This window comes from Piliocolobus tephrosceles, chromosome 4, assembly GCF_002776525.5.
Source record: "Piliocolobus tephrosceles isolate RC106 chromosome 4, ASM277652v3, whole genome shotgun sequence".
In the NCBI taxonomy this organism is placed as follows: domain Eukaryota; kingdom Metazoa; phylum Chordata; class Mammalia; order Primates; family Cercopithecidae; genus Piliocolobus; species Piliocolobus tephrosceles.
The window spans coordinates 45,697,717-45,708,129 of NC_045437.1; the positions used below are offsets into that span (position 1 = coordinate 45,697,717).

General features: G+C 38.6%; 1 protein-coding gene across 5 annotated transcripts in view; it reads left to right on the forward strand.

Moving 5' to 3' along the window:
• GCNT4 (glucosaminyl (N-acetyl) transferase 4) overlaps nt 1–6,552 on the forward strand; it is a 28,535-nt gene extending 21,983 nt beyond the window's left edge. For all 5 annotated transcript variants that reach the window (XM_023207990.2, XM_023207987.2, XM_023207986.2 and 2 more), the window contains one exon: nt 2,061–6,552. In XM_023207990.2, coding sequence (XP_023063758.1) covers nt 2,062–3,423 — 1,362 coding nt within the window. In that variant the 5' untranslated portion in view covers nt 2,061 and the 3' untranslated portion in view covers nt 3,424–6,552. The remainder of the gene's footprint in view (nt 1–2,060) is intronic.
• The last annotated feature ends 3,861 nt before the right edge of the window (nt 6,553–10,413 follow it).

Here is a 10,413-nt window from a genome sequence, read left to right on the forward strand (position 1 = left end):
TTAAAGAGAGGGATTTAAGTGGAGGTGAATGAGGAAGAACCTGGGATCTCATTCCCAGGGGAGAGTTTTGTCAATTCGTCTGTATAGATGAAATCTACAAAATTAAATTGGGTTCCAAGTTCTTGGCAATTCTCTTGAATGAAATTGGATACAATGATTATATCTTCCATTTAAGATTTATTGAGATATGTTAGGAAATTGCACATGGGCACTCAGACCCCACCAGTTCTCAGTATCTGAACCTCCTGAAGCAGCCCTAGGAGCTCTGCCAGCCTTCCTGTCCTGGACCCTTGGGCTAGTACTTCCTGGGCGGCCCTTCTTGCTGCTCCCTATAAGTACATCTGTACCCTCCTCCTAGTCAGCCTGTTTTCATCTGAAAAAGTAATATAATCATTTTTAAATGCAAATGATACTACAAGATATTCAGTGATAAGTAAATCCTTCTCCTACCTAGGCCCCAGTCCTCAGTCCTTTCCCACTCTACCTTGCAAAGCAACTCCTGTTACCAGCATTGTGTGTATACAATATCCTTTTGGAAACACTACAGCTGTGGGCTGAATCCAGCCAGCTGCCTGTTTTTGTAAATAAAGTATTATTGGAACTCAGCCACACCCACTCATTGAAATATAATCTGTGGCTGCTTTCCCACCTCAACAGGCAGAGCTGAGTAGTTGTGACTGAGACAGTATGGCCCACAGAGCCAAAAATATTTACTACCTGGTCCTTTAAGAAAAAGTTTAGGCTGAGGGTGGTGGCTCATGCCTGTAATCCCAGCACTTTGGGAGGCTGAAGTAGGAGGATCACTTGAGACCAGGAGTTCAAGACCAGCCTGGGCAGCATAGTGAGACTCCATCCCTACTAAAGAAAAAATTAGCAGGGCATAGTGGCACACACCTGCAGTGCCAGCTACTCAGGAGGCTGAGGCAGGAGGATCTCTTGAGCCCAGGAGTTCAAGGCTGCATTGAACCATGATTGTACCACTGCACTCTGGCCTGGGTGACAGAGGAAGACCTTGTCTCCAAAAAAAAAAGAGAGAAAAAAAAAGTTTGCTAGTGTATGTTCTTTGTATGTATAGACATGTAAGCATACTATACATGCTTCTGCATTTTGCTTATTTTTATTCCACAGTATTACTTAGAAATTGTTCTCCATTGGCATGTACATGCAGATTGGTCTCAGGCCTTTTCACATATTATAGCATGGATGTAATTTAATCAATGCACTGTTCAAGGATGTTTGTGATATTTTCTGTCTTGCCTAAATCCAGAACACTGTAGGGAACCTCCTTGTGCTTGACTTTGCACACACAGGGGATCTTCAGGGTGGGTACATTTAAAACTAACAGGTATTGCCAAATTGCCCCCCCAAGGTAGTTTTTACACCCCACCTACTACTCTCAGTGAAAAATCAGGCCCTTTTTATTTTAAGGGCTAAATGGCTAATCCCTGTGTGGAAGTGGGTGTTAACAAAATAAAAAATAAGGAAAATATGCAAGTTTACCCAATTTTGTTATCTATACATTTTACAGTCTCTGATACTTAGTATAGCTCCTTTGGGTGTCTGCCCACCACCCTTCTTTCTGAAGGTGGGATTCCCTGGGCTTTCCTTGTTTGACTTCAGACCTAATCGGGATCTGGAGGTAGAATCAAGACAAATGTTCCCTTTGGCCTCAGGTGAGTCCTTTGCATCTCTGAGGCCCTCTTAATGACATCCAGTTCTCTAGACCTCTGCCCAAACCAGAGCAATCCCTCCTCAAATATGCTAAGCAGAAATGCAGATAATATAAGACACACTATGTTTATATTTTAGGAGTTTTATTACCTTCCCGTCTATTTGGAAATCAACATCTCTCAAAATTAAGTATAGTTAACACAGAATACCCCAAAATACCACCATTCTTCATAATTCCATCTGCTTATTGCTGGATTCTTTCAAGGATGAAAACCTTGTTTCATTCATCTTTGGGGCCAGCATTCTGCCTAGTATGTGGTAGATTTTGAATAAACTGACCTGATTTTCTCTTAATATTCCAACTGGATTATTTCTTTCTCCTCTTACAGAATGAAGATATTCAAATGTTATTTTAAACATACCCTACAGCAGAAAGTTTTCATCCTGTTTTTAACCCTATGGCTGCTCTCCTTGTTAAAGCTTCTAAACGTGAGACGGCTCTTTCCGCAAAAAGACATTTACTTGGTTGAGTACTCCCTAAGCACTTCGCCTTTTGTAAGAAACAGATACACTCATGTTAAGGATGAAGTCAGGTATGAAGTTAACTGTTCGGGTATCTATGAACAGGAGCCTTTGGAAATTGGTAAGACTCTGGAAATAAGAAGAAGGGACATCATTGACTTGGAGGATGATGATGTTGTGGCAATGACTAGTGATTGTGACATTTATCAGACTCTAAGAGGTTATGCTCAAAAGCTTGTTTCAAAGGAAGAGAAAAGCTTCCCAATAGCCTATTCTTTGGTTGTCCACAAAGATGCAATTATGGTTGAAAGGCTTATCCATGCTATATACAACCAGCACAATATTTACTGCATCCATTATGATCGTAAGGCACCTGATTCCTTCAAAGTTGCCATGAACAATTTAGCTAAGTGCTTCGCCAATATTTTCATTGCTTCTAAATTAGAGGCTGTGGAATATGCCCACATTTCCAGACTCCAAGCTGATTTAAATTGCTTGTCGGACCTTCTGAAGTCTTCAGTCCAGTGGAAATATGTTATCAACCTGTGTGGGCAAGATTTTCCCCTGAAGTCAAATTTTGAATTAGTGTCAGAGTTGAAAAAACTCAATGGAGCAAATATGTTGGAGACAGTGAAACCCCCGAACAGTAAATTGGAAAGATTCACTTACCATCACGAACTCAGACGGGTGCCTTATGAGTATGTGAAGCTACCAGTAAAGACAAACGTCTCCAAGGAAGCACCCCCCCATAACATTCAGATATTTGTTGGCAGTGCTTATTTTGTTTTAAGTCAAGCATTTGTTAAATATATTTTCAACAACTCCGTCATTCAAGACTTTTTTGCCTGGTCTAAAGACACATACTCTCCTGATGAGCACTTTTGGGCTACCTTGATTCGGGTTCCAGGAATTCCTGGGGAGATTTCCAGATCAGCCCAGGATGTGTCTGATCTGCAGAGTAAGACCCGCCTTGTCAAGTGGAATTACTACGAAGGCTTTTTCTATCCCGGTTGTACTGGTTCTCACCTTCGAAGCGTGTGTATTTATGGAGCTGCAGAATTAAGGTGGCTTATCAAAGATGGACATTGGTTTGCTAATAAATTTGATTCTAAAGTGGACCCTATCTTGATTAAATGCTTGGCAGAAAAGCTTGAAGAACAACAGAGAGACTGGATCACTTTGTCCTCAGAAAAGTTATTTATGGATAGAAATCTCACAACCACATCATGATAGTGAAATCAGGATGGAAATAAGAGGGTATGTGATAAATTGAGTCAGTATGGAATTGAACACTATACTATGCCCAATGCTGTTTAAACTCAGTCCTCCCATACTTTAAAAGGTGTCCAAAGTTCCATGCAGAAGGTAAATTGAGCTAGCCATTGATGATACTAGCCTGCAGTTGGCTAGGTTTTTTTAATGTTTGTTTTTGCTTGTAATCTCATTGAGCTAAGTTAGAGATCTTAAACATTCAGTTAGTCCTCAAACATTATTGAGCACCTAACTGTATGACAAGCACTTTTTTAGAGACTGTGGCTTATCCTCATCATGGCAATCTTGATATCTTTAAGTTCTCCACATAACAGTCAGGATTCTACTGAAGTGGTAATCATCCGATCATATAAACCACCCATTTCAGAGTAGTGTTTAAGTACTGTGACCAACATTCCACTTGTCTCTTAACTCAGCTTCCAAGACATTTCTTAACCATTAGAGCAGAGGAGGAAAGACTCACTACCTCAGAAAAATCTCAAAGAATAGTCCAATTTCCTGCTTGCCAAAGCATAATCTGCCTTTTGGTGCATTACTTGGTCAATTCAGGGTTGAGGAGACTGTTGGGGGGCATTTATAGTGTATGAAAGTTAAGGAAGGGGGTGAGGATATGGGTTGGGACAGGTAATACCTAAAGAGGAGCGAAGGGATTTATACAACATTTTTATCATGTTACAAAACAGTATCATGAATGGCCTCCTTTTTAGTTCAACTATTTCTTTAAAATACATTTACTGATTAAAAATAAGAACTGGCCAATAGCTCCAAGTGTCACACACCAGAACATTAAGCCTAAGTCTTCAATTCATAAGTTATCATTCTAGATAAGTTTCTTTACAATGGAATACTTTCTATGGAATCATTATAGTTCTGTTTTATGGAACTATCAAGCTAAGAATCACTAAACTTTCTTGAAAAGGTTGTGTGAAATATGACAGCTTTCTAGATTAATTGTTATAGTCATTTAAAATTTTTTCTTCTCTGGCAACTGCCCAACTGGAATCCAGATTTAAAGCGATAAAAGCTCTAAGTTTCTTGCAGTCTTTTTCTCAGCTTAGTTCCAGAGGAAAAAAAAAGGCTAATTGTCCTAAAGACACAGCAAGAATATTCATTAAGGATATTTTCTAAACCCCACACTTGAGAAAACCACCATATGAGTAATATATATATATATATATATACACACACACACACACACACATACATACATGTGTGTAATGGAATTGTTCTAAAAGTAAAATGTGGTAAGAATAGGGTTCTGAGAATAGGTGAGAACATTTTCACTAGTCTCTTGGGAAATTGTAGAACTCATGTAAAAATTTCTTGGTCATCATATGTCTCAATGGCAGCCTCAGTAAATAAAGATGTAGCCTCAGATATTAATTTAAAGATGTAGTAAATCAAGGCCAAAATAGGACAATTTGGAAGATTTAAGTATTACATATTTTGAAATGTCTGTGTTCTAAATGTGAAATGCACTTTGCTCATTTTAAAGTTCATAATACTAATTGCCAACTGACACCACTTCTCGTTCCCTTTCTTCTCTTGAACTCATTTTTCTCCCTTTTTATTTACCCCCTTCAATTACTTCATTCTTCAGAAATAACTATTTCCAAGCCCCATTCTTCAGAGTAAGTAAACATTGTATAGAGCTAAGTTCTGCAAAAGATCCGTACCAGTTCACTCGTGTGTGACTGTGAATAGGTAAGTCACTTTGGACTCTCTGAACCTCAGTTTTCCAGATATTTGAAATGAGCACTTGGATGCCTATCCTTGCTTCTTCCACACAAGTTTTGGGGTTTTGTGTGTGTGTGTGAGAATCGACTGAAATAGTATATGAAGTGGTATGAAAATAGGCACAAACTATTGACATTTCAATGTCAGAGAGTGATACCTGTAGGAGTATAAGGCAAACAAAGGTCCAACCCCATTGAAAGACTTAAACATTTACCTTTTCTGAAAAATTGTTGAAATATAAAAAGAGGCCCCAGTCACAGGGGCAACTTCTGTAACCAAATCCAGATCTGAGGAAACTCCTGTAACCCCATTTAGGGTTTCTTTCTAAGCCAATAGGGTTACAGGTTGGTACAGTGACTTACATTGAGAATTGGGCTACAGATACTTTTCCCACCATCTAGGATGAAATACATGAGATCCTGTTGAAATCTTGGTTTTTATGGCTTTGGTCATCAGAATAAATGTAAATGCTGAAAAACAAATAACCTCCTGATCCAGTGTCTTGCCTCCTGGTGAGAACATATTCTATCCCCTGTTTATTGGGAAATTTCTGAAGTTGTTCATCACTTAAATGCCATATTCAAAGGAAACATGGAAGGATGAAGCGGAGACAGTGCCTTTGAGACATTTACACATTTCTCTGGACTCAGCCTGTTAACATTTCAGGGAGCTTGTCAGATCACACCTTTTTGCCTTGGAAATCCTACAGATTTCCTGTACGCCTTCATATCTGATTCTTCCCTAAAACCTTTGGGTATGATTTCCTCCCTGGTCTTGAGAATGTCCTGCAGTCTGTGTTTTATAATTATTCTTCATATTTATTGAATCTAGACTTTAAGTTATTCAGAGATCAGACCAGAACCTTAGAGTTTCTGAATTGTATGTGGATATTAAACAATATTAATAATGAAAGAACTACCCAAACAGTCTATATTGTGTGAACAATCTCTTGTGATATTAGACGTATTTAAAGACCAGTGTTGCTGCTATTTTTAATATTTTGGTTAATTTAAGTGAAATGTACATACTTAAATTTGAAGATTTATCTTGCCTTTCAGAATGTGAAGAATAAAAATGATAATCCACTTTGTGAATGTAAGTGAATGTATTCTTATGTATGTTATTATAAATGATTTTTGTTTGCATTGATGATGAAATGAGAGTTTTGGGGGCTTTTTATACATTTATATTGACTGGTCTCTAAATCTCCTACTATGTTTTCTTATCATTTTTGAAATACAGTTCCCATTATGAGCGTTTTAAATAGATTGGTGTTTCATTTTGTATTATGCTACTATTAGATGTTGATTCTCTGGTATTGTAAAATAAAATATGCTCCAAAAACCCAAACCTTTGGACTTTATGAGCTTTCCTTTCTCTGGTTTTGCTGATTCCCCACAAAGATTCTTTCAGTTTATGGCACTTGCCCAGTATTTAAAGAGCAGAGTTAATTTCACTTCAGTGTAAAAGACATTCAGCCTGCGTATTATACACAATATAGGCACATGAACTTAAGCCGTTTAATTTGGTAAAGTCTCAAAGAGTCTCCCAGGATTTCCCTGTCTTCGTCCTCCTTCAGGCTGGTTTCTCCTCTAAGATTAATTAGATAAAACTCTTGTTTGCTTGATTACTTTATGGAAGTAGTTTTCAGTAGGGTAGGGTAGGTTGAGCTGTTTATCTCAGGTCCCTCACTTCCTGGAAAATCAAGATTCTTCCCTTTCTACTTTTTTTCCTTTTTTTTTTTTTTTTTTTTTTTTTTGGAGACAGAGTCTTGCTCTGTCACCCAGGCTGGAGTGCAGTGCAACCTCCGCCTCCCAGGTTCAAGTGATTCTCCTGCCTCAGCCTCCCAAGTAACTGGGATTACAGGTGCCCACCACCATGCCTAACTAATTTTTTGTATTTTTAGTAGAGACAGTCTTTCACTATGTTGGCCAGGCTGGTCTCAAACTCCTGACCTCGTGATCTGCCCACCTCGGCCTTCCAAAGTGCTAGTATTACAGGCATAAGCCAACGCGCCCAGCCGAGATCCTTCCTTTCTTTGAAGGACTCCTGCCTTGGTTGTGAGCGCACAGACACCCCCAGTGTCCCCAGGCCTTGCTGGTGGAGGATTCCTGATGAACTTCTGCTCTGTTCTCCCAGCTCTACTGAGCTGAGTATTTGTTATCAACAACCCCCAGCCCCCGAGAAGCTCCCTGGCCATTTTTCTTTCACCATTTCTAAATCCGTAACAGTCACCAGCCTACCTACTACGCAGACATGCCCGGGGTTTGCGTATTTCACTCACAAATCTCAATCCATCTCAAGGAGTAAAGGCATCTGGGGAATCTTCAACCTAAAAAAATAAACACTGTACTCAACCTAAGGCTAATTCTAGCTCTCACCAAGCTGGACAACTGTGCAAATCCACAGTAATTTCAGGAACAGAGGACTATTTTTTGGTGCCAGTGGTGGTGAGGCAGGTCTATACACAACATCATATTAAAGACTGATTTGATTCCTACATAAGTTTCATATTTTTTTGTTCCCATTGGCACCTACAAATCGACATCTAAACTGGGACAATTGGCTTCTAGTTTCATGAAACTGATTGTGAGGAAACTGTGGCAAGAGAGAATGAATAGATGATTGTAAATTTGTTCTCAGTACTGGGGGAAAAAAATCTGATGATGTAAAACAAACAGCTTCAGAGACAGATGATCAGGGTGTCAACCCACGTGGACACACCAAAGCCACAGGAAGACTCTTCACCTGGCCTTACATACAGCCTTCCCACAGAGCAGCAAAGCACACCCTCCTGGAGTACCCTCCGTTGAATCATGCATAAGACAAATAGCCAGAAAATAATCTCAGGGAAAATCATGGCCAGGAACCTGGGTAAATTTACTTTTTGTTCTTGTTTCTTGTTTTGTTCTTTGTTGTTTCTCATAGAACAATAAAGGAAATTAAACAGAAACCACGTGTATTCATAATTCTAACATCCTGACAAAACAACTATAGTTCTCTGAATGCTCTTATCTAGATACATGTGTTTTGACTTTTGTCCCCACTGTCAATATTTTTACAATCACTCTACCATGTTGCTACATGGTCTTTATGGCTATGTAATAGTCATACCACAATTCACTCAGCCTCTACTTTATTGTAGGACATTTGAATTGTAAACTATTTAATTTTTTTTTGCTGTCATAAATAACAGTGTTATAAACAGTTTTGTACATACAGCTGTGCTTTCCTTGAATTACTTCCTTATGATGCATTTCTATGACAGAAATTATAATACTGAAGAGAACGGATTTTTAAATTGATTGCTTTTCATGTATGTTTGTTATAAATCAACTTCTCAGAAACCGTGTCGGATGCTTGGTCGATGTATACAACTACAGCCTCTACTTATGTAAAATAAATTGTATTCATTTATTCTGATAAATAGCTATTCGGATTCTCAAGGTAAGCAAAGACTTTTGCTTAAAACAAGTATGTAGTTTGTCCTCTAGCAGATAAAAGATAGTGTTTTAATGCTTGGGTAGTAAAGAGCTATTTCAGAATAATGTTCTTAAAGGCTTAACTTTGATGACTGACTCCATTCCAGGAAGGATCTAGAAGTTGCTAGTTTCTTCTAGTATCCATTCTTTCTGGCATCCCTGGTTTTATTCTGAGCAACAACATAACCAGCTATTAATTCCCAACTTCTCTTTCAACTATGGGGTGGTGGGCAAATGAGTTTTAAGCCTAAGTCACTGGGTGGGACAGACAGCTGAGAGTGCACCTGGAAGGTAATTTACCTAGCTCGCCTTCTCCCCACCTCTCTTGCTTTTTCCTGTGCCTAGAATGTTACAGCTGAAATTTCCGCAACCATTTTAAAACCATGAGGATGGGAGTTATATGTCAGGGACAGAGTGAAAATATGACATCTGGATCATCCAAGACTACCTACCTGCAGTCTTCTTTTATGGAAGAAAAACTTGGTATGTGCTTTAAGCCACTGTCATCTCAGGTCTCTATTACTAACAGCTGGACATGATCCCTAATTTACATAACGTTTGTCTAGGACACTGGTTTTCAAACTCCAGTCTGCATCAGAATCATCTGGAGACCTTCTAAAACACAGATTGCTCCCCACCATTCCCTCTTTCTCATTAAAGGGGAGGGAGATTTGCATCTCTAACAAGTTCCTAAGTGAGATTGATGCTGTTCTAAACTATGCTTTGAGAACCACTGTTAGGATATCTTTTGTGAACAATATTTCAACATTGCAAGCATTAGGCTGATTCAGTATTTACAATTTTGCAATAAGTATACATACCTCTTGATCCTAAGACACGATAGTTAGAAGTTCAGAAATACTTTATGTCTTGTTTTATATGCTTTCTCTACATTGTTGAAGAGGTAGCTATCTATATTTTTAAAATAATGACCAAAGTTGATGCATTTCTATAACTATAGGTCCTCCTAAAATTGTTTTCAACCACATTGCTGCCATACTTGGAACTATTTTATAAAATACAATGAAAAACAAATGAATTTTGGAGGGTGTGAGTAACCTGAAATCATGGGGGTGAAATCTCGAGTTCAGACCTATGTGTAATTCTATAAAACAAAGATGTATGCTGGTGAGACGGCCTCTATCCAGCTAAGAAAAATTTTCCATGGGAAAAAAATTATGAACTCTAAGAAGAATACAAAGTGGTGCAGGTGTAGCTCAGTTAGAGATAAAGTTTACATGGTCAGGATCGTGTAAGTATTAAATATTGACCTAATCAATGCTACTGATATAATTTACAGGGAACATGAGGGGATAGAAAGGACGAATATGTTGGGTAGGGAGCATGGGTGGGTATGAAAGACATCAAAATCATCTCAATGATGGGACTAGGTAGACAATACCTGTAACTGAAAAACCAAATAGAGGAATAGAAAGATGTCACTCCAATTTGTGGAAGCAAAACCAAAAGAACCACTTCAGAGAGTTACAACTAGTCACCTCCAAGGAAAGGAGGAATGCTGATTCTGTTTTGCAACAAGCCTTGCAACCACGTCTTTAAACTTTGAAATAAAAACTGGGGAAACAAACAATTAACTGGTAAGGAAAAAGACATGATCTGTGATCAGACTTCTTGTAATCTAATAGCTAGTGCAAAGAACCAGAAACCTGATGAGAGTGGCTAGTGTTTCTGTCTGCTCAACCCTTCTTCCATCCCAGAATCTTCAGAG